This window comes from Macaca thibetana, chromosome 9 (genome assembly GCF_024542745.1).
Source record: "Macaca thibetana thibetana isolate TM-01 chromosome 9, ASM2454274v1, whole genome shotgun sequence".
Taxonomy (NCBI): Eukaryota; Metazoa; Chordata; class Mammalia; order Primates; family Cercopithecidae; genus Macaca; species Macaca thibetana.
The window spans coordinates 84667670-84692161 of NC_065586.1; the positions used below are offsets into that span (position 1 = coordinate 84667670).

General features: G+C 37.9%; 1 protein-coding gene across 2 annotated transcripts in view; it reads left to right on the plus strand.

Moving 5' to 3' along the window:
* The window catches only part of LIPK (lipase family member K), a 39900-nt gene extending 16782 nt beyond the window's left edge, over positions 1–23118 (plus strand). The window contains exons 5-11 of one of the 2 annotated variants that reach the window (XM_050803000.1): positions 138–237; positions 1225–1334; positions 2567–2703; positions 8027–8173; positions 10349–10420; positions 13669–13740; positions 22859–23118. In XM_050803000.1, coding sequence (XP_050658957.1) covers positions 138–237; positions 1225–1334; positions 2567–2703; positions 8027–8173; positions 10349–10420; positions 13669–13740; positions 22859–23098 — 878 coding nt within the window. In that variant the 3' untranslated portion in view covers positions 23099–23118. Of the gene's footprint in view, positions 1–38; positions 238–1224; positions 1335–2566; positions 2704–8026; positions 8174–10348; positions 10421–13668; positions 13741–22858 lie in introns of both variants that reach the window. The other variant, XM_050802999.1, reaches the window with a different exon arrangement.
* Positions 23119–24492: the final 1374 nt, after the last annotated feature.

The window sequence follows — 24492 nt, forward strand, 5'->3', positions numbered from 1 at the left end:
AGTTCAGACATGAAATTCTTGTTGCCTGTGTTTTGCAGCTCCAAAGCCTCCTGTGTATTTGCAGCATGGCTTAATTGCATCTGCCAGTAACTGGATTTGCAACCTGCCCAACAACAGCCTGGCTTTCCTTCTGGCAGATAGTGGCTATGATGTGTGGTTGGGGAACAGCCGAGGAAACACTTGGTCCAGAAAACACCTTAAATTGTCGCCCGAATCACCAGAATACTGGGCCTTCAGGTAAGGAGAAACCTATTAACGAATACAGTGTGTACTCTGCTCATGTGTATGTATGAACACCTAGTGATTTTTGCCCTTTTTGTGTCCAAATGCACGCAGTGGAATCCACAAGAAGGAAACAAACCTTTCTTTCTCTACCCAGACTTTCTTCACAGGCTCTAAAGAACTGTCATTATTATTGCATGACTGTTTTAGAATTCCTACCTCCTTCCTGGTATCTGTGTGTGGGTGAGTGTGTGTATGTATGTTCTAAGGGAAGTAAGAAGAAAGCCTGATTACAGAATGGCTAAGCAACAGTGTTGCCAGCAGCAGCGCCAGGGGTTGCTGTCTGCTTCAGAAGCTATGCCTACCTGGTTACAGTAGCAAACCCATGCACTGGCATAGGAGCTAAGAACCATGCCTTGGAGGTCATGAAAACCCTGTGTTCCTTGGCTTCATTGCCAGCCTTCTTTCTGGAAAGCACTGGCATTTCCTAATTCTATAACCATAATCCATTGCACCCTTGCAAATGACTAGAAAATTCCCTAGGTAAGTATTTATTAAACTATATACAGTATCAGAAGTAACTGAGGTCATTGTTAAATATGCGGATTACTGGGTCTCTTCCCAGGAAATTGTGATTCAGTCAGTTGGCTGAGGTCTGCAAATCTGTTTGCTTTATTATTCTTTTAGATAAGCATTCCAGGTAATTGCTCTTTTCAGAGGAGCTTGGTAAACCTGTTATAGAATTAAGTGAATATGACTAGCCTTGCAAGAAAAGCATCAGTAGGCCTTGACAAATCAAATTTTTCTGATTTCAGTTTCTTAAAAATGTTGACTTGCAATCAAGGTGTTGCACCCTTTAAAGTTGCATAGATGCCTAATATCATATATTGACACTAGTCTATATTTAACAAAATCAAAGTATGTTTTCACTGAATGTGTTTAAATGTTCTAGGCCTAACAATGAGATGACTTTTCTAATTTGTTATTCTTTCTTTTTGATAGTTTGGATGAGATGGCTAAATATGACCTTCCAGCCACAATCAGTTTTATCATAGAGAAAACAGGACAGAAGCGACTCTACTACGTGGGTCACTCACAAGGCACCACCATAGGTGTGTTTGGGGCAGATGAGCTCAGAGAATGTCAGGGGCTCTTCTTGCATATTCATGGAAGGGGGTCAGTATTTCTTCTGTCTGTGCAATCTCTAGCTTGGGGGCTTGACTTGGGAAACCATTTCCTCTGGCTAATATCTGAAGAGTAAATAAAATAAGAATGACAATAGGGAATTTTCCCTCAACACTAAATTTGGAGGTTGATAGATAAGCCTGAAAGAGGGAGAATTATTCATATATTCATTTGTGCGACCAACAAACATTTGTCAGACACTGTTATATGCTGAGGAAGCAGAGATAAATATGGTATTCATTCTTTCCTTGAAGATCTCACAGTCTAGTGAGGGACACTAGAAAGAAAGCAGAGATTACAAAACTCAGCAATTATATGCTACAATCAGTATGACTTTTAGTTGCCAGGGAGGCATTGGAGTAGGCCAGATGTGGGTAGGGCTATGTTGGCAGTGTTATGAGGCCTATTTGTCCCCTTACTGTTCTCACTTTGGCTAGAGGCCTTAACACTACCAACAGGATTTCCATCAGTCCGTTTTCTATATCTTAATTATAATCAGGATTCTGGTGTAAAGCAGGTCTGTACATACTTGTACTGTATCACACATCTCACATACATTCTCTTATTGGAAACTGCAAACATCTGAAACCACTATCATCCATGCTCCACAAATGGTTGAATTGAGCAATCTGTTCCAATGGTGATATTCCCAAGTAACATCTTACATTTCATATCTTTAATAAAGATTACAGACACAAAGGTTATAAAGGTCAAATGCATATAACTTACATACATTTGACTTTTATAAAAATCATCCTATAAGGATTTTACCATTCACACTTACAGACTGAGAAAACCGAGACTCACACAGGGAAGTAAATAGGAAGTAGGAAATAGGAAGTAAATAGGAAGCCAAATTTACAGCCCAGTTTTGTCTGATACCAGGACTATCGTCAAGCTGGAATGGGCTTTGGAGTTTACCTAGACATGCCCCACAGTAGATATTTGAACCCTCTCTCCTTGCATTCCCCAGGGACAGGAAACACTTTATTCTGAATTAGCCAATTCCACCCTTGAGAAATTGAGAAATTCTTCTCTACAAATGGTATTAATTCTATGTTGTTTTTTGTTTTGTTTTTAATATGGCTACATTTACTACAACTTACAATGAACAAATAATTATGTGAAAACTATGAACTAGTGTCTTCTTCCATTTCAGCTTTTATAGCATTTTCTACAAACCCAGAACTGGCTAAAAGGATTAAGATATTTTTTGCACTGGCTCCAGTTGTCACACTGAAATACACCCGAAGTCCTATGAAAAAACTAACAACTCTTTCCAGGCAAGTAGTCAAGGTATGTGACTTCCCAAGTTTTAATCTGAAATAACTAAAAGTAGCTTTATTTCCACTGATTTCAACAGAAAACCAATGACATTTTACAAACTTCTGAGAAAATAATAGGTATTCAAGATAATCCATGTAAGTTCACTGATGATGTACGCAATCTTATTAGCAGAGTTCAGGGAACTCCCCCTGTTGTTAATCTATCCTACTTTCTTCAACTATGTCTAGAAACATGTCTCCTGTATCATTCCTCAACCACAGATAGAGAGAGCTTATTTGATTGATTGGTTTGTTGAATTTAGCGGATTAAATTTTTCTGGTGATCCCTAATTTTTTAGGGGCAGTAGTGGTTGAGTTCACAGCAGGGAATCAGATGGTGTGGGTTTGAATCTCATTTGTATGATTTGTGAGCTGGGTAAATCTGGTCAAGACCTTAAGTGCTCTTCATCTGTAACGTGGGGATAATAATACTTCTCACTCATAGGGCTACCATGAGGACGACGTGAATTAATACAGCATATACTTTAAAACAATGTCTTGCATACTGTAAACCTTTAATAAATGTTAACAATTGTTTTGGCTATCATTAGTTTTATAGAACATACCCTCCTCCATCACTAAATGTCCAACCTTGTTTCATTTCCTGACACTTTATAGGCTGTCATTTTGACAATTCCGAAAACCCAGGCAAAACTCTGGGCCCCCTGATCTCCTCTAGTTGACGGCTAACTAATCTGATCGTTTATCTAGTCCAGGTGAATTGCATTGCATGGGTTGGTGTGTTTTCTTCTTGTATTTTAACATGGGCTTCTCCCATGGTAATAACTCCCACGGTGGTGATTGTACAGTTCAGTGATTTCAATGAAAGCAGATGAAAGTGAAACAATTCTGATAGAAGCCCAAAGATTTACAGAAGATTCCTGTTGAGAGCTAAACAAATTAGTCTATGGTGATTGAAGTGCCTATCTATACATCCCAGAAAGATGGGTAGCAGAAAAACCACCTGAAAATAACACAACATGCTTACATTGCCTGTTGGTACCTGGGCCTCTTATACCATTGAGACTTCACTCTGGCCTGCTCCTGCTATTAAGTAAACAATGTCAGACTGTTTGCTAAATTATTTCAGTATTCCCACACAATTAAGAGATATTTTAGGACAGTGGGATCTTTCCATTCCTCTTCATTTGCATAGCTGTCTTTAAACTTACTGCATTCCCTGACATGTGTAGGATGTGGTGTACAAGTTAATTCAGCCAAAAGATATCTAGGAGCTACTATTTCAAGGCCCTGGCATTAGGAAACAGCTATGTCTACAAGGAAACTTTTCAGCTCATTGGTATGAGTAAAAACTAGGGTGTATGTGAGAGTAGAATGGGATTCAACTAAGGAGGTATTAGGAGACAATGGAAGAAAGCAGTGTCATGTCTAGGAGTTTAGACTTTGTTCTGTTAATGATGGAAGGCCATTGAAGAATATTAAATAGAAAAGTGGCTTGATCAAATTTGTAATTTTAGAAAGATTGCCCTTTCAAAATTATTGTTTTATTTATTTATTTTTTTATTATACTTTAAGTTCTAGGGTACATATGCACAACGTGCAGGTTTGTTACATATGTATACATGTGCCATGTTGGTGTGCTGCACTCATTAACTCATCATTTACATTAGGTATGTCTCCTAATGCTATCCCTCCCCGCTCCCCAAACCCCACAACAGGCCCTGGTGTGTGATGTTCCCCTTCCTCTGTCCAATTGTTCTCATTGTTCAATTCCCACCTATGAGTGAGAACATGCGGTGTTTGGTTTTCTGTAGGGACATGGATGCAGCTGGAAAACGTCATTCTCAGCCCTTTCTAAATTATAACTCCAGTAGAGTAACTATGTACCAACAGAAGAACTGCCACATATGACCTACTAATTCCTAGTAGAAATTCCAGTATTATAATGATAGAGCAAAAACTTTGCTAGGTAAACTCAGAGAAAAACAAAAATACTTCTAGCTGTTGGAATCACAACAGACTTTTTGGATAAGATGGCATTTTAGTTTGCACTTAAGGATAACATTTCAATATAGAGTGTGGTATAGAAAGGCTTTCCAAAGCAAGAGGGAAGCATGAGCAACATTGAAGTGGTGAAGCTCAGGTCATGGAAAACCACACATAACTCACTTTACTGGAGTTTTATATTAGTATTAGTAAAGGAGAGTATGAGAAATCATGTTGGAAATGTAGAGGCAGATTATAAAGGGATTTGAGTGCCAAATTAATGAGTTTGGAATGTATTCTATAGGTAATTGGGGAGCATGGAAATATTTGCACAGAGGAATGACATGCATAATGCCCCTTTTTAGAAAGATTCCCCTGGGAACCAAATGTAAGCAGATGGGGGTAAAGGACATCAAGAAGGGTGAAAGATTAGGAGAATAATGATGGAGTTATTGTTAACACATCAGTTGATAGATACTGGGGATTGGAACAAGAGTTGTGCAACAAAAAATAATCTATAAGATATGACAATGAAATGATAGACAATGTTTAGGTATGTTTTTGACTTTTTGAGGAAGAGACTTTCTTTCTCCTCTCCTCTCCCATCAGCCAGATGCTCGCAGGCATGCTTGGTGAAAGGGTTCCTTTTATATGGGAGCTTCTGGACTGAGACAACCTTTTTTCTCTCTCTGATTAGCACTTCCTTTTTCATTGATGCTGCCAGTATTTTCAATTGCTCCATTTCTATTACTTCAACTCAATTCATGAGAGTCGAATTGAATTGAGTATAGAGGATAAAGATTTAAGTCAGACAAAACTGGGTTCACACTCTGCCTCCGCCTCCTGCCAATTGTAACCTTGGACAAGTTATTTAACCATGCTAAGCCTCAATTTTCACATTGATAGAATGAGTAGAGTTTGTCAAGTTGAGAAATTCATTCATCCATTTCCCCTTCCTCACATCCCATTTTTCCCCTGGACTTTTATGCCTTTGTGTTTTTGTCATTCTACTTTCTTTCTGACTTATAGATTGCTTTGATCCTTTGCTTTTGACGTGTCTCTACAACATTAAAGATTGTTAGTACTGTCTCCATTTCTTGAAAGAGGAACTTGAGGCTCAGAGAGGCTAAGCAGCCTGTCCCAAGTCACCCAGCTAATGGATGGCAGAGCCAGAATTTGAACCCAGATGTGACCAGGCAACCCAACCAATGGTCTTTTTTATATGTGGTGGTTTTTCCACTTTTTCAATGCCAACCTGAAGAAGCTAGTGAACAAGGGTGACCGGCTCAATGGGCTGTTGAGGGCTGAATCCAGCCCATGTTCTGCTTAGCAAGCCATGTGCCCTGGCATGGGGCCATGTTGCCATAAAGAGAGGTGCCTTTTCTAATTCTCACACATACCAAAAGAGCTACTAGAAGGAGACTGGCTCCCTGCTGTTATGTGACAAACATGCCTCCTCCAGAGCCAACTTGGAATTACATCTACAAGTTGGCATGTTTGCTACTGTGTACATGGGTGCTCTCCTACTGGCTGGCCTCATTAATATCCTCTCTTTTAGGTTAGGGTAAAGGAGAAATTATTCGCCTTTGGGTAAATGCATAGTAATTTTGCTGAGTCACGGGATATTGAGGTAGAGTGGAGTCAGAGAATGTCCTGCTAATTTACTCTGTATTTGGGAAAGCCAACTCCAGGTTTCAGAACAGAGAACCAAGAATCCATTACGGTAGATGTCACCTGTTTCTTAACACTGCATTTTCATTGTTGATTACTTTTATGAACTGGCTATTTTCTTTCACATGGATTTGTTTTGCCAAGCATGGATGACTAAGTTATTGATAAATAAAAATAAATTTGTTTACTGGTTAAAGTCAGATCCTGCCTTTTACTTTATTTATTCATTTGACAATCTATTTAAATTGTCACACTTGAAAACATGAAGTAAATGTCAACATTATTTTAAAAGATATGCTCCTTTTATGAGTGTATGCTGCTACTATTATTAAATTATTATGGGGACATTTACACAGGAAGAATTACAATTTGGCAAGTTAAATTAATTATCTAGGGTATTATCTAAGTGTCCTAGTGATTGTGATAAAATGAAGAAGAGTCTGGAATCAATTAGATAATATGTATAAGGCTTATTATTACTTTCCAGACCTAAATAATTGAGAAGTGTGGTTTGAAGTAGTTTAACATATTGTTGTCCTTCCTTTCCCTTCCCATTTTCTTCTTCCTCTTCTTCTTCTTCCTCCTCCATCTTCTCTCCCTCTCCCTCCTTCCCTTTCTCTTTCCCTGCCTCTATCCCTCTCTTCCTCTCTTGGGCATGAAGCGGAGTATGAAATCTTGGTACTTCATATATTCCATTAATATTCCATGGAATATCAAATATTCCATTAAATAAAGATTATATCTGCCTATATAAGACAATCATTTTTAAACTCAGAATTTAATAAGCTATGAACAGTAGGAATTTACTTGATCTAGTTTTCTAGATATAGTATAAGATCTTAAAGTGAATTAGATTTTAAGTGAATAAATGCTAGTTATTACTGTTCTTTAGTTGTAATATCTGGTTAATAAAGAATTCCAGAAGAAATGTGTGTTTATTTTTACTGTAAATGGGTGTTTCCAAAGTTTTAAGAACTAAAAAATATCTTTTTAACTTTATATCTAGCTTATTATGCTAATATTATAAAACTAGTAGCTGTGACACAAAGGAACTTGCTGGCAACACTGCCTGAAATTCCACTAGTAAAGATTCATTTATGTGGGTTAAGCTTTTGTCTATAGAAAGAATTCATTAAAGGATTCCGTAAGGAATGGCTCAAATCTGTATGAGTCACTAATTGTGACAGTAATAATAATTACATTAATTTATATTTTAATTAAATAATATTTTCATGTGTACTAGATGCTAGGAACTGCACTAATTGTCTTTTAAACATGACCTACTAACTTTACAACAGCCCTGCCTATAAGAACATTTTTCCATTTTATAGACAAGAAAATTTATAATAGAAATTTAAAACTCTCCTAAGGTATAGAATGTGTTTGAATCCAGAATGAAACACATGTATGCCTCACTCCAAAGCCTTACAAATTTCCTGTGGGAACTAGTTTCTCAAGGGGCATTCTAAAAAACACCCCAATTAAGGGCTTTTGGGAAAAGCCATTAAGAGGTGCACTGGAAGGATTACATACCTAATAACAAGCCTCATGATTTCACTAAGGACCAACACTGAGCAGATGTCACCTAATACTGTGCAGTCCTTCTTTGAACTACCTCTTTCTCCACTTTTGATATCCACGTCTATAAGATTTGATGGTTTTAAATTATCTTGTAGGTGTTGTTTGGTGACAAAATGTTCCACCCTCATACATTGTTTGACAAATTCATTGCCACCAAAGTGTGCAGTCGGAAGCTATTCCATCGTATTTGCAGCAACTTCCTATTTACTCTGAGTGGATTTGATCCGCAAAACTTAAATATGGTAAGTGTAAGTAATTGGGTCTGGGAAAACATTGCTTTGTTGCACAGAGGTGATGAAAGTTCATTCTGGAGTATATGGCAACTGCAATTCGAGGTTTCCTTTTTGCTTTTGGAATGTCATCAGTACATTCATGGCTTCCAGTGAGGGTTGAGAGTCCACTTGCTTTCACAGGAGGATTTGAGAAGAAAGCTTTACTGCCAACAATTCTCATCTCTTCTTACCTGAAACGTCCTTCACTTAGATAAAGGCTATGGGTTTGATATTTATCTTGCTGTGCTTGAGCCTTATGTCATATTCACTGAAGTAGAATATCAAGGGATGAGTCCAGACATTTGTATTTTTATTTTTACCAATTTTCCACTTTCACAGCTGATTTGGAAAGTTATTTTATGAACCACTTACTTCCTTAATCCAAAGAGATAAAAGGAGAGATGGTTCTTCAACAACAGCTACAAATTTATTGTTCAAGGGGTACTGAGAAGGATCAGTGTCAGCGTTCTTGTCAAGTAATGTCTAACTTAACTGAGATATTTTCCATGATGACCCAAGGAGTTGGGGGAGGGAGGAGGGAAAGAGAGGAGATGTGTTTGAAACCAGAGGTAGGATCAGGCTGAAGTTGGTCTCCACCTCTCTCACAGACTTCTGCCCAGAGCCTAATCTTCCAGTCAGTGGAAAGCACTGCTTAAAATATTTCTTGCTTTTAAGAAAGATTTATAAAAGACTTTTTATGCAAAACATGTCTTAGCCACTGCCTTTCTACATTCTTCTCTCACTTTCTCAATGTACAGTGGAAACTATGCTTGCCTATCACTTAGATGTAAGGATATATATAGGGGAAAGCATATCATGTAGATAGAGCTGAGTAAAAAGACCTTGAAACAAACACAAACGAGTGTATTTTAAAAGCACCCTCTCAGCATATCCTAAGAGTTTGCTAAAGAAAGACATCACAAAATAACACCCTTGACTATTCATTGTCCCTTGCTGTCCATATGGACACCTTTTTTCAGATCACCTTTTGTCTTCCTGCCAAAAAGCAAGGCTTACAGAATATTACAGCACCTTCACGGACATTTGTTTCAAAGAACCATAACCAGGGGTGCATAAGTAATATTGGTGGAACTTTGGAAAAATACACATGTCCAGAACTCAACCTTTGAGATTTTGATTTGTATTCAGTACATTTGGATAGCTTAATAAGTAGGTTAAAATATTTTTAAAGCCCTAAGATGTTTCTGATGCTTACTTTGGTTGAAAATAACTCTTCTTATTTTAAAAACAGTGCAGTTGAAAATATAAGAGAATCAAGAGTTTGTGTGCGTGTTTTGTTTTTGTTCTTGTGTGTGTGTGTGGTTGTTTATCCATAAGATATCTAAATAAACCGACTGAATTAATTATGCCACACAAACTTTCAGAGTCCTGTAGAATATTTACCACATTTTAAAATTCAGAAAACAAAAGGTAACATTCAGATCTATTATTAGCACCTTAGGGGCAACAGCTCCCTTTGAATGTCCTTTGGGACTTAACATGGGGTGAAGGAGAAGATCACTGGGGTTTTTATCCTTTAATCTCCTATACCCTTGAACCTATGGGAGTTGAGTCTGGAAAAAGATTTCCTTTTGTCTTTGCCCAGTGGGATTCCCCCTGTAGGTTTGAGGACAGGACGGAGTCGGTGGAGGAAAAAGTTCTTCTAAGATGGGCTTCTTTGGTTAATATGTCTTCAGATTATATGGTACATGTTTTTTTCCTTAAAGAAAGGGAAAAGAGGCTGCGCGCGGTGGCTCACACCTGTAATTCCAGCACTTTGGGGAGGCCAAGGCAGGTAGGAGATCAAGACTACCCTGGCTGACATGGTGAAACTCCGTCTCTACTAAAAATACAAAAACAAAATTAGCTGGGCGTGGTGGTGCACGCCTGTAATCCCAGCTACTCGGGAGATTGAGGCAGGAGAATGGAATCCAGGAGGTGGAGCCTGCAGCACGCCAAGATCGCACCACTGCACTCCAGTCTGGGCAACAAGCGAGACTCCATCTCAAAAATAAAAATAAAAATAAAAAAAGAAATAAAGAAAGGGAAAAGAGGAAAAGAAGAAACATTTTAAATTTCTCTCAAATGTTTACTTGTGGTATGATAATATGATTAGCCTCTAAATGAGAAGTAATCTCTTTGCAGAGTCGCTTGGATGTTTACTTGTCACACAATCCTGCAGGAACATCTGTTCAGAATATGCTGCACTGGGCCCAGGTACGTGCTTCTTTTTCCTTCTTGATGCACACATACCTCTGTCTTATTCCTGCTTGATGCACACATACCTCTGCAAGACCCTCAAGGAGTGCTCTCAGAGAGCTCACTGCAGGGTTCTGCAGGCACCCGCCACTGTCACATTGATGTTTTTGGAATCAGCATCAACTCCTCATTTTTATTTACTTCATTCCCACTTCTTCTCCTTGTCCTCAGTGTCTGGGTTTTGAGCATGGTTCTCAGATATTCTGACTGAGTTCTGATCCTTAGATTATTCCAAACTGCATTTCAAGGGAAGGCTTTTATTTCCTCTTTCAGAAAGTCATCAACTCTAATAGAACTTTATATAAAATGATGCATCTTATTCTAGAAAGAGCTGTTCATCCTCCAATCAATATATGGGGCATTTGAGAATGTGGAAATGGTGCTTTATTCAGAGCAAACTGAAAGCTAGGGAAGAACTAAAATGGATTTATGGCTTATGTTTTTACCCTCAGTTAAAGTTTTATTTGTTTTATTTTGTTACTCAATATACAGAAAGCTCAGAGAGAAGTCTAATTTAATTGGTTTGACTTTCTGAGCCTTGTGTGTGTCTTTGTGTATGCATGCACACACATGTGCATGCACATTCATTTGTTTATTATGTAATATTTGCCTATATTCTTGGCTGATGGCAGTCACAACGCCTTTTGAAAAGTGAACAAAATATAAATAATTCTATGACTGGGAGAGGGTTGGTGTCTTCTTAAAGGTTTAATATATCTGAGACCCCCCCCCAGGAATTTGCATTTTAATATATACCCTAACAAATTTGTTCCCTGTTTTAGACAATCTGTACTATAGATAGCCTGAAATACTAGGTGAGAATTTCTGAAATACTTGGAAGAGTTTGACCTCCAGGATATAAGGCTTCAAGTTCCTTTAAGAAGAAAGATGTTCAGAATATAGGGCTTCCTACTGATGAGGAGACAGATAAGTCCTCTTATGAGCATGACCTTCCAGGTAGTACACGTTTAATTTCACAGTTTTTGAGCACTTAATATATGCTCTTCTTGCTGCTCATACATGTGATTTTATTCAGTCTCACTGAATTATTATGACAACTTTTTAGTAAAGGCATTGATATCCCCCCACTCTACAAATGTTATAGCATGTTATTTATTTATTTTTTGAGACAGGGTCTCAAATGCAGTGGTACTATCATTGTACCCAGGCTGGAGTACAGTGGTACAATCATGGCTCACTGTAGCCTTGACATGCTGGGTTTAAGCAATCCTCCCATCTCAGCTTCCTGAGTAGCTGGCACCATAGGCATGCACCACCATGCCCGGATAACTTTTGATTCTTTGTACAAAGATGAGGTCTTGTTTTGTTGCTTAGGCTGGTCTTGGACTGCTGGACTCAAATAGTCCTCCCACCTCAGCCTCCCAGAGTGCTGGGATTATAGGCGTGAGCACTGCGTATGGCTGCCTATTCCTTATACATTTTACAATTGACTTCGCTTAAGAAAAACTTTTCCCCTTTGACAGAAAATCCTCTTCAGGATAGAAATAAGTGGGGATGGTGGGGGCATGGTAAATATTTGGTTATAAGTTACATAGGCAGCTAAGGGAAAAGTGATGATCATGATGATGGTAGTAATCCTAGTGAAAAAAAGCTGTTTGTTGGGTATTACTAGGTGCTACATGCTTTATAGATGTTACCATAATCTTCACAATCCTAAGAAATAGTGTTACTATCATTCTCATTTCACAAATATCTTGCTTTGAATCACAGATTCAGTAGTCTATTAAGCCCGGATACAAACAAGGTGTATTAGTGTCTTTCACACTACTATAAAGAACTACCTGAGACTGGGTAATTTATGAAGACAAGAGGTTTGATAGACTCACAGCTCCACAGGTTGTACAGGAAGCATGGTTAGGAGGCCTCAGGAAACTTACTATCATGGCGGAAAGCGAAGAGGAAGCAAGCACGTCTTACCATGGCGTGGCAGGAGACAGACAGCATAAAGCGGGAAGTGCCACACACTTTCAAACAACCAGGTCTTGTGAGAACTCACTCACTATCACAAGAACAACAAAGGGGAATCCGCCCCCATGATTCAGTCACCTCTCACTAGGCCCCTCCCCTGACACGTGGGGGTTACAATTAGAGATGAGATTTGGGTGGGGACACCCCCAGTAGGCCCCTCCCCTGACACGCAGGGGTTACAATTAGAGATGAGATTTGGGTGGGGACACAGAGCCAAACCAAATCACCAGATTTGATCCTAGAGCCCAAGTTCCTAAGTACTACATCCTATTGCCTCCCATTTCTAAAAGCTCGCAGAATTTCAACAGCAGCAGACTGCTGCCTCTCTGAATATAAATCATGATGGGAATAATTTTAAACTAAAAATCAGGACTAAATTAGTAAGTGGGAAAAATATCTGAGATTCAAGCTAAGAAAGGAAAACACAGAAGAGTCTGAGAATAATTTAATGAAGTGCTTGACATAAATGTAAAAGTTATCTGCCTCATCGATCCTTCGTGGGTGGCAAATAACAGAAAAATGAAATGCTGTGTATATGAATGTCCTTATATTCTAATACTTGAAGTTTCAATACCAAAATGCAAAAGTAGTCATGCACAGTGTCTCAGTCAGCCCATGGCTACGTTATGCACATCACAGCAGGTGGCTTGCCCTGGCATATGGGAGGCAGACAGCAGCCATGTACCTCACACACAACTGGGAAAGCTCAGTAGGTGAATATTTCTTTTAATAGTGAAAACAATGTTTAAGGATAGGGAATATAATCATAACAGCTTAGACCACATCATGAGGATAAGGTACAAAGTTGTATAATAACAATAGCAGTAATTTTTAAATGTAAGAAATTTATAGTTAATGCCTTTAAAAAAATTATTAAAATTCCTGAAGCAAAGATATTCAAGAATCATTCAATTTTGCATCTTTAAAAAATATTTCTGTGTGCAGCATGATAACATTTAAAGGCATTGGATTTAAATGAAAAAATCTGATGATTTTCATTGGAAAGATACAGGAATGAGTAAAAGATTGTACCAATTCTGTGAATTACGGTAAGAGTTATCACTTTTTATTACTTATTTTCTTAATCTTTATTGAAATTTAGCTTACATTTCTAAAGAGTGGGGCATAATGTTAATCTTCTTTGTATATTTCTTCTGTACTGTCTTTAAATGTACACTATTTTCTTATATTATTTTAATGTGTTTATTTTATTTTAGGCTGTTAATTCTGGTCGGCTCCAAGCTTTTGATTGGGGAAACTCTGATCAGAACATGATGCACTTTCACCAGGTATAAAAATAATCCTCATAATCAGTTCCATGCTGCAAATGAACTAACAAAAATAGTATCCACTCATTAAGCACCTGCCACTTCTATTTACCACACTGGATATTGCTTATTGCTGTTCTCACAAGCTGCTTATTGGGTTCTTGCCATGTGCCACATCATTATTTCTAATTTTTACAACGACATTGCAAAGTAAATATTATTATCCTATTTTTTTCAGAGGTACAGAGAGGGTAGGTAAATTACCAGAGTTATTCAGCTAGTAAACAACCAGAGAGAGGGGCTCAAGATGGGCAACTAGACACAGCCAGGAAGAGCTTCTCCCATTAAGAGACAAGACCATCAAGAAGATTGGAACACTCTGAGCAGATCTTCAGAAGAAAGGCATTGAGAGTGAATGGAGGTAGGATGCTGAGCCTGGGCTAGAGGGAGGATTCTGGGAAGCCTGCACGGGGTTGCTGAGCACCAGGACTCATTCCAGGCCCTGACTAGCTCCTGGGGAAGAGGTGAGTTAAATAGCAGTGCAATGGCCCACTCTTACTATGGACATAGCTGCAGGACACCCCACAACCCCCATAGACATTTGAGCTAGTAGGCAGAGCTGCTTGGAGAGTTGGCAGGGACAGGACTCTTGCCTGTGCAAAGCCAAGAGGGTTTGGTGCAGGAAGAGTTGCAGTGAAATACGGCCAGTGACATCCATTCCCCAAGGCTCGCCAAGCTCCTCTAGGTGGCATTGGCCTTTGTTGACTGTTGAACCTAAACAGAACAGGGCTATCTTACCCATGGGATGGGGCCAGTGTGATCTCAGCACATCCCTGTCTGCTGGCCTCTCTCAGGTTTCCTGCCTGGCTGCACCCGCTTGCAGCACAGCCTCACATGCCCAACCAGGGTGCTTCCCCAGTGGTCACTGCCATACCTCCTTCACTGGCAGATTCTGCCTAGCCATAGGAGAGCTTTTGCAGATGGGCCCCTACCAATGTGAACATACTTGTAGTCTCCCATGACTGCTTTGCAAGCATGCATGTGTGCAAACCTTACCACCACCACTGCTACGATGAAGTGCTTTTGCTCCGCCTCCCATCAGAGTGTTGTTGCCAGTATATGAGGAACATCTCAGCCTCTCCAGTACAGTAGTGGCCAGAGAACAAAGCTTTGCACATGGTCCCACCTACCAAGGTTATAGCACACAGCCCAGGAGTGCTGAGCTGAGCCCTGGCACCCTGAAGTCATTCAGAAATGAAGCCGGTCAACTAAACACAACTTATATCAAGGGCTTCAAAGAACATAAGAGCAAAAAGCCTCATCCAAAGGACAGCAACTTCAAAGATTAAAGGAATATCGGCCAAAACAGTTGAGAAGGAATCAGTGCAAGAACTCTGGAAATTTGAAAAGGCAAATGACCTCTAAATGACCACACTACTTTTCCAGCAATGGTTCTTATCCAAATGGAAGTGACTGAAATTACAGATACACAGTTCAGAATCTGGATAGCAACAGAGATCATTGAAATTCAGGAGAAAGTTGAAACTCAGTCCAAGGAATCTAAGGAATCCAGTAAAATAATTTAACAGCCGAAAGATGAAATAGCCATTTTAAGAAATAACCAAATTGATATGATAGAGCTGGGAAACTCACTATAGGAATTTCATAATATAATCAGAAGTATTAATGGCAGAATAGTATGGCAGAATTTCAGGAAAAAATCTCAGAGATTGAAGACTGGTTATTTCAGTGAACCCAGTCAGACAAAAATAAAGAAAAAGAATTTTTAAAATGAACAAAATCTGGAGAAAATATGGGATTATGTAAAGACACCAAACCTACAGCTCTCTGGCATTCCTGAAAGAGAGGGAGAGAGAGCAAGTAACTTGGAAAACATATTTGATGATATTGTCCATGAAAATTTCCCTAACCTCACTGGAGAGGTCAACATTTAAATTTGGGAAATTCAGAGAACCCCTGCAAGATAGTATATAAGACAACCATCCCCAAGACATACAGTCATCAGATTCTCCAAGGTCTATGTGAAAGAAAAAATATTAAAGGCAGCTAGAGAGAAAGGGCAGTTACAAAGGGAACCTCATCAGGCTAACTGTGGACCTTTCAGCAGAAACCCTACAAGCCAGAAGAGATTAGGGGCTTGTATTCAACAGCCTTAAAGAAAAGAAATTCCAACCAAGAATTTCACATACAGACAAACTAAGCTTTATAAGTGAAGAAGATATAAAATATTTTTCAGGCAAAATTGCTAAGAGAATTTATTACCACCAGACCTGCCTTCCAAGAGGTCCTTAATGGAATGCTAAACATGGAAATGAAAGACTGTTACCAGATACTACAAAAGCACACTTAAATACATAGACCACTGACACTAGAAAGCAGCTATACAATCAAGCCTACATAACAACCAGCTAACAACACAATGACAGGATAAAATCTACATATATCGATATTAACCTTGAACGCAAACAGGCTAAATGCCTCACTTAAAATGCAAAGAATTGCAAATTGCATAAAGAAGCAAGACCTAACTGTATGCTACCTACATGAGACCCATCTTGCATGCAATGACACTCGTAGGCTCAAAGAAAAGGGAGGGAGAAATATCTATCAAATAAATGAAAAGAAAAAAGACCAGGGGTTGCTAATCTTGCTTTAGACAAAACAGAATTTAAGTAAACAATTATCAAAAGGAACAGAGAAGGGCATTAAATAATGATAAAGGGTTGAATTTAACAAGAAGACAACTATCCTAAATATACATGCACCCAAGACAGGAGCACCTAGATTCATAAAACAAGCCCTTAGAGACCTACAAAGAGACTTAGATAATCACACAACAATAGTGAGAGACTTCAACACCCCACTAACAGTACTAGACAGATCTTTGATGCAGAAAACTAACAAAGATATTTAGAACCTAAACTTGACACCTAACCAAATAGACTGAGCAGACATCTGGAGAACACTCTGCCCAACAACAGCAGAATACATACTCTTCTCATGTGCACATGGCATACACTCTAAAATCGACCACACATGCAACCATAAAGCAATTCTCAACAAATTAAAAAAAAACTGAAATTATACCATATACACTCATGAATCACAGTACAATAAAAGTAGAAACCAATATCAAGACAATCCATCAAAACCATGCAATTATAAGGAAAGTAGACAACCTTCTCCTGAATGACTTTTGGGTAAATAATGAAATACAGGCAGAAATCAAGAAATTCTTTGAAAGTAATGAAAACAAAGATACAATATACCAGAATCTCTGGGACACAGCTAAAGGAGTGTTAAGAGGAAAGCTTATAGTGCTAAACAACCACGTCAAAAAGTTAGAAGTATCTCAAATTAACAACCTAACATCACACCTAGAGAAACTAGAAAAACAAGAGCAAACCAACTCCAGAGCTAGCAGAAGAAAAAATAGCCAAAATCACGGCTTAACTGAATGAAACTGAGATGCAAAGAAACACACAAAAGATCAACAAAATCACAAGTTGGTTCCTTGACAGAATAAATAAAATTGATAGACTGCTAGCTAGACTAATAAAGAGAGAAGATTCAAATAAATACAGTCAGAAATGACAATGGGGACATTACCACCACCCCACAGATACACAATAATTCCTCAGAGACGATCATTATCACCTCTACACACACAAACTGGAAAATCTAGAAGAAATGCATAAATTTCGGGAAGCATAACACCTCCAAAGATTATATCAGGAAGCAATTGAAACCATACACAGATCAATAACAAGTTCCAAAATTGAATCGGTACTAAAACACTACCAACCAGAAAAAGCCCTGGACCAGAATGAATTACAGTCGAATTTTACTATACATGTAAGAAGAGCTGGTGCCAATCTTACTGAAATAATTCCAAAAAATCGAGGAGGAGGGGCTCTTCCATAACTCATTTTTTGAAGCCAGCATCCATCATTCTGATGCCAAAATCTACCAGAAACACAACAAATAAAGAAAACTTCAGGCCAATATCCCTGATAAACATATATGCAAAAATTCTCAATGAAATACTAGTGAACCTAATACAGCAACACATCAAAAAGCTAGTTCACAACAATCAAGTAGGCTTTATTCCTGGGTTGCAAAGTTGGTCCAAAATATGCAAATCAATACATTTGAGGCATCACATAAACAGAAATAAAAACAAAAACCACAAGATTATCTCAATAGACACAGCAAAGACTCTTAAGAAAATTCAACATCCCTTCACGTTAAAAACCCTCAACAAACTAAGCATCAAAGAAACTTACCTCAAAATAATAAAAGCCATCCCAACAAACATATGAAAAAAAGCTCAACATCACTGATCATCAGAGAAATGCAAATCAAAACCACAATGAGATACCATCTCATGCCAGTCAGAATGGCGATTATTAAAAAGTCAGGAAACAATAGATGCTGGCAAGGCTGTGAAGAAATAGGAACACTTTTACACTGTTGGTGGGAATGTGAATTAATTCAACCATTGTGGAAGATAGCGTGGCTATTCCTCAAGGATCTAGAATCAAAAATACCATTTGACCCCACAATCTCATTACTGGGTATATACCCAAAGGAATCTAAATCATTCTACTATAAAGATACATGCACATGTATGTTTACTGCAGCACTGTTTACAATAACAAAGACATGGAACCAACCCAAATGCCAATCAATAATAGACTGGATAAAGAAAATGTGGTACACATACACCATGGAATACTATGCAGTCATAGCACTATGCAGCCAATGAGATAATGTCCTTTGCAGGGACACGGATGCAGCTGGAAGCCATCATCCTCAGCAAACTAACAGAGGAACAGAATATCAAATACCACATGTTCTTACTCATAAGTGGGAGTTGAACAATGAGAACACATGGACACAGAGAGGGGAACAACACACACCAGGGCCTGTTGAGGGTTGGATGGTGAGGAAAGGGAACTTAGAGGATGAGTCAAGAGGAGCATCAAACCACCATGGCACATGTACACCTATATAACAAACCTGCACATTCTGCATCTGTATCCCGTCTGAGGCGGGTGGACCACTTGAGGTCAGAAGTTTGAGACTAGCCTGGCCAACATGGTGAAACCCCATCTTTATTAAAAACACAAAAATTAGCTGGGTGTAGTGGCAGGCACCTGTAATTCCAGCTACTTGGGAGGCTGAGGCACCAGAATAGCTTAAACCCAGGAGGCAGAGGTTGCAGTGAGCCGAAATTGCACCGTTGCACTCCAGCCTAAGCAACAGAGCAAGACTCTGTCTCAAAAAAAAAAAAAAAAAAAAAAAAGAAAATAATAATATTAAGTGCCATTTATAACAAACCCACAGCCAACATAATACTGAATAGGCAAAAGCTTGAAGCATTCCCCTTGAGAACTGAAACAAGACAATGAGAACTGAAACAAGACAAGAATGTCCACTGTCACCACTTCTGTTGAACATAGTACTGGAAGTCCTAGCCAGAGCAATCACACAAGAGAAAGAAATAAATGGCATCTAAATAGGAAGAGAGGAAGTCAAACTATCTCTTTTCATGGATGTTGTGATTCTATATCTAAAAAACCTCATACTCTCATTCTAGAAGCTCCTTACACTGATAAATAACTTCAGTAACGTTTTAGGATACAAAATCAACATACCAAAATCAGTAACAATGTCCAAGCTGGGAGCAAGTCAAGAACATAATCCCAATCACAATAGCCACAAAAAGAATAAAATGTGAATACAGCTAATCAGGGAAATGAAAGATCTCTACAATGAGAACTTTAAAACACTGCTCAAAGAAATCAGAGATGATACAAATGGAAAAACATTCCATGTTCATGGATAGGAAGAATCAATATCATTTAAATGGCCATACTGTCCAAATCAATTTACAGATTCAATGCTATTCCTATCAAACTACAAATGACAACTGACATAGAATTAGAAAAACTATTTTAAAATTCATATGAAACCCAAAAGAAGCCTGAATAGCCAAGGCAATCCTAAACAAAAAGAGCAAAGTTGGAGGCATTACTTGACTTCAAACTATACTACAAGTTTACAGTAACCAAAATAGCATGGTATTGGTACAAAAACAGATACGTAGACCAATGGAACAGGTTAAAGAACCCAGAAATAAAGTTGAACACCTACAATCATTTGATTTTCAACAAAATTGACAATAACAAGCAATGGGGAAAGGACTGTCTATTCAATAATTGGTGCTGAGATAACTGGCTAGCCATATGCAGAAGATTGAAACTGGACTCCTTCTTTCTACCATATACAAAAATTAACTCAAGATGGATTAAAGACTTAAATGTATAACCTACAACTGTAAAAACCCTAAAAGAAAACCTAGGAAATACCATTCTAGACATAGGACCTGGCAAAACTTTCATGATAAAGATGCCAAAAGTAATTGCAACAACAACAACAAAAAGTTGACAAGTGGAACCTAATTAAATTAAAGAGCTTTTGAATAGCAAAAGAAACTATTAGAGTAAGCACACAACCTAAGAATAAGATAAAATATTTTCAAATTATGCATTTGACAAAGATCTAATATCCAAAATCTATAAGAAACTTAAGCAAACAAGGAAAAACCAAACAACACCATTAAAAAGTGAGCAAAGTACATGAACAAACACTTCTCAAAAGAAGGCATACATGCATCCAAAAAGCATATGAAAAATGGTCAATATCAATAATCATTAGAGAAATGAAAATCAAAACCATGATGAGATACCATCTTACACCAGTCAGAATGGCTATTATTTTAAAGTCAAAAAATAACAGATGTTAGTGAGGTTGTAGAGAAAGAGAATGCACATACACTGCTGGTGGGAATGTAAATGAAAGCAATGTGACAATTTCTCAAACAACTTAAAACAGAACTGTGATTTGACTTACAAATCCCATTACTAGGTATATACTCAAAGGAATATAAATTGTTCTATCAAAAAGACACATGTACACGTATTTCATTGTGGCACCATTCACAATAGCAAAGACATGGAATCTAGATGCCCATAAGAGGTGAACCGAATAAAGAAAATATGGTACATATACACCATGGAATACTATGCAGCCATGGAAAAGAATGAAATAATGTGCTTTGCAGCAATGTGAATGCAGGTGAAGGCCATTATCCTAAGTAAATGAACACAGGAACAGAAAACCAAATATCACATGCTCTCACTTATAAGTGGGGGCTAAACATTGAGTTTACAGGGACACAAAGAGGGGAACAGATACTGGGGCATACTTGAGGATGAAGGCTGGGAGGAGAGTGAGGATTGAAAAACTACCTATTGGGTATTGTGCTCATTACCTGGATGACAAAATCATTTGTAAGCCAAATCTCCATGATATACAATTTACTTATGTAACAAGCCTGCACATGTACCCCCTGAATCTAAAATAAAAGTTGGAAGGGGAATAAAATCAACCAGAATATGACCCAGGATTCCTGGATTTAAAGTCTAGTCTTCTCCACTACACTTATTCCTTCTCAGAAAAACAAAAACAAAAAACAAACAAACAAAAAACATGTTTGTTTTTAAAGTATATTCTCTGACTTCTTATCTATGTTTAATAACTAGGACTGCCTAATAGTTCTTTAGGATGTCATTTACTAGCCACTTTTAAAAATACCATTATTTGGATCATTAAATATATAAGTAAGAAGTATCATTTTTAGGAAGTAGTAGTATCTGCCAGGGCACACCATTCCCTAGCAAATAGTACTACTTTTGATCTGGTGTGTCACCAGATCTATGAAAACTTAGAGAAAGTTTTATATTAAAGGGAAATGTGTATTGTTGTTATTGTTATTTTATTCCCAAGTGTGTGAGGAAATCCAATAATGATTTTGGCTTCTTGCCGATAGACTGAGCTTAAACTGAAAAAGTAGTCTTCAATGATACTTGGGTTTTTCAAATCTAGGATGTAGAAATTTGGGGAAAAAAAATTCTTTTTTTTTCTTTTTTTCTTTTACCTTTAAAAATAAAGTCAGGGTCTCACTATGTTGTGAAGGCTGATCTTGAACTCCTGGGCTCAAGTGATTCTCTTGCTTCAGCTTCTCAAAGTGCTGGGATTACACGCTTGAGCCACCATGCCCAGCCAAAAAATTTTTAATGTGGGAATTTTTAATGTCACCATAACAACTACTATAACAACTATAATAATGAAAATGTATAACTCAATTCTAACTCTTGTGAAATATCTGACTTTTCTCCACAGCTGCTATAGTTAGATGTACGTGGCAGGAGTGGGGTGGGGATATGCCACACACACACTATTTTAGAATACGGTTGTCTCTTGTGAGGAAACAGTGGTGACTAGATGTACTTAGTTCATACAGTTTTTCCAACGGCCCCCTCACCCCAACCTCCACCAAAAGATACTATATTCTCAATGGCTATGGCAAAGCATTCTAGAGTGGCCTCTGGCCCAGTTTTAGTCACATGCCTATCTCTCATACAATCACTGTAGCCTGAAGAATGGAGGACGAACTGGCCAGACCTGGTTACCTGGACCAGAGATTATGTTGAATCAATACAAGAAAGAAGCAGTAAGGGAAAATTTGTTGAGAGTTTATAGAGTACTATAGTCACTAGTTATTTGTAACAGACTGACTTCTTTTTAACATCATACTTCAAATGTCTTTCATGCATTGGTCTCAATGCTCCCTGAAGAGTCTGCTGATTCCCAAATATTGATAATGCCACTGAGCCCAGATTTGTGCCTAGGAGAAAGGATATTTATCCTATCCGACATTTTGCTTGAAAAGGTCACATTCTGAGATCAAATGCTGACTAGAAAGATGATCCCCCATGGAAAAAAGAACCCTCTTCCTCTAGAATCTTTTCTTATTTTCCCAAACGTGCAAGTCAGAAATACAACCATTGTTTTTTCGATTCACAATTCATATTAGTGCACAAAAGTGGTTTCAAGTATTTTTAACATTTTAATGTTTCTATACCATTAAGTGTAAACTAATTGTACACTTGTAGCATTTAAAGAACTTGCTCAACAGCTGATAGTTAATGTTACTTCTATAATGTAATTTTCTGTAAAAACTTTTTTCTCTCTCTTTTATTGCATTTAGCTTACACCTCCTTTATACAACATTACTAAGATGGAAGTTCCAACAGCAATATGGAATGGTGGACAGGACATTGTGGCTGATCCCAAGGATGTCAAAAATTTACTTCCTCAAATTGCCAACCTTATTTATTACAAGCTGATTCCACACTACAATCATGTGGATTTTTACCTTGGAGAGGATGCACCTCAGGAAATTTATCAAGACCTAATTAGACTGATGGAGGCATATTTAAAAAATTAAATGTACTTTCCTTTCTCTAAGCAAGTGGATTTTCATAATAATAATGAGATGAACAGACACTAGAATGATCCCCAGTGATTTCCATCTTCTAGTATCTATGCCTTTGTATAATCTCCTCCCCTTCAACGTGGGTGGGATATGAGGCTTTGTTCAAGTCAACAGAACTGGCAAAGGTGTAAGATGTCACACCCTTGTTTAGGTTATGCCATATGGCAAAGGTGATAAGATGTCAATCCTGATTACACTATATAAGAAGTCGGCCCAGCTTGGTGGCTCACACCTGTAATCCCAGGACTTTGGGAGGCTGAGGCTGGAGGAGCACTTGAGGTCAGGAGTTCCAGGCCAGCCTGGCCAACATGGTGAAACCCTGTCTCTACTAATAATACAAAAATTAGCTGGATATGGTGGCACACACCTGTAATCCCAGCTTCTTGTATGGCTGAGGCAGGGGAATCACTTAAACCCGGGAGGCAGAGGTTGCAGTGAGCAAAGATCATGCCACTGCACGTCATCTTAGCAGATTAGAGCAAATGATTCTCCCTGTTAGCTTGATGGAATAAACAGATATGTTGAGAAAACTGCCTTACAAGGAACTGAGCATAGTTTTTAGAACCTGAGGGTGGCCTCCAGCTGATAAAACAGCAAAACACCAAGGCCTTCAGTCACATAACCACAAGAAAATGAACTCTGCCCAAACCTGAATAAACTTGGAAGCCCATTCTTCCCTAGTAACCCTCCATTGCGCGAGCATCCTGGTCAACACCTTGATGGTAACCTGGGGAGATCCTGAGGAGAGGACCCAGTTATACCATGTCTGGACTACTGACCCACAGAAACGTGAGATAATAAATGTATATTGTTTTAAACTGCTAAGTTTGTGGTAATTTGTTATCAGCAATAGTAAACTACTACTACTATTTGTTATTATTGTATAACAATTACATTAATTATATATTTGATTATATTAATTATATAACATGATATATAATTTATAATTATAGTATATACAATATATTAAAATATAATTATGATGTATTAAAGATTAGATAATAATGTATAATAAATATGTAATATACTGCATATATGTTATCTGTTATAATAAAATTATATATAATATTAATATAAGATGGTAATTATTATTCTGTCTCTTTGGTTAAAAGTTTGATAGATCTAAATTCTTGAGTAAATATATTTTTAAAAATATTTTCACATATTTTCTGCTAATTCAGTCACCTCTGTCGTTGGAGAATTTGTTCTATAGATTGATTTTTCTCCTGGTTATGGGTCCTGCCTTATTGCATGCTTAATAATTTTATATTGAATGCCAGACATTGAGTTTTGCATTGCTGATTGCTGAATTTGTTTTTATTTATTTATATAGGGTTGGAAAACAA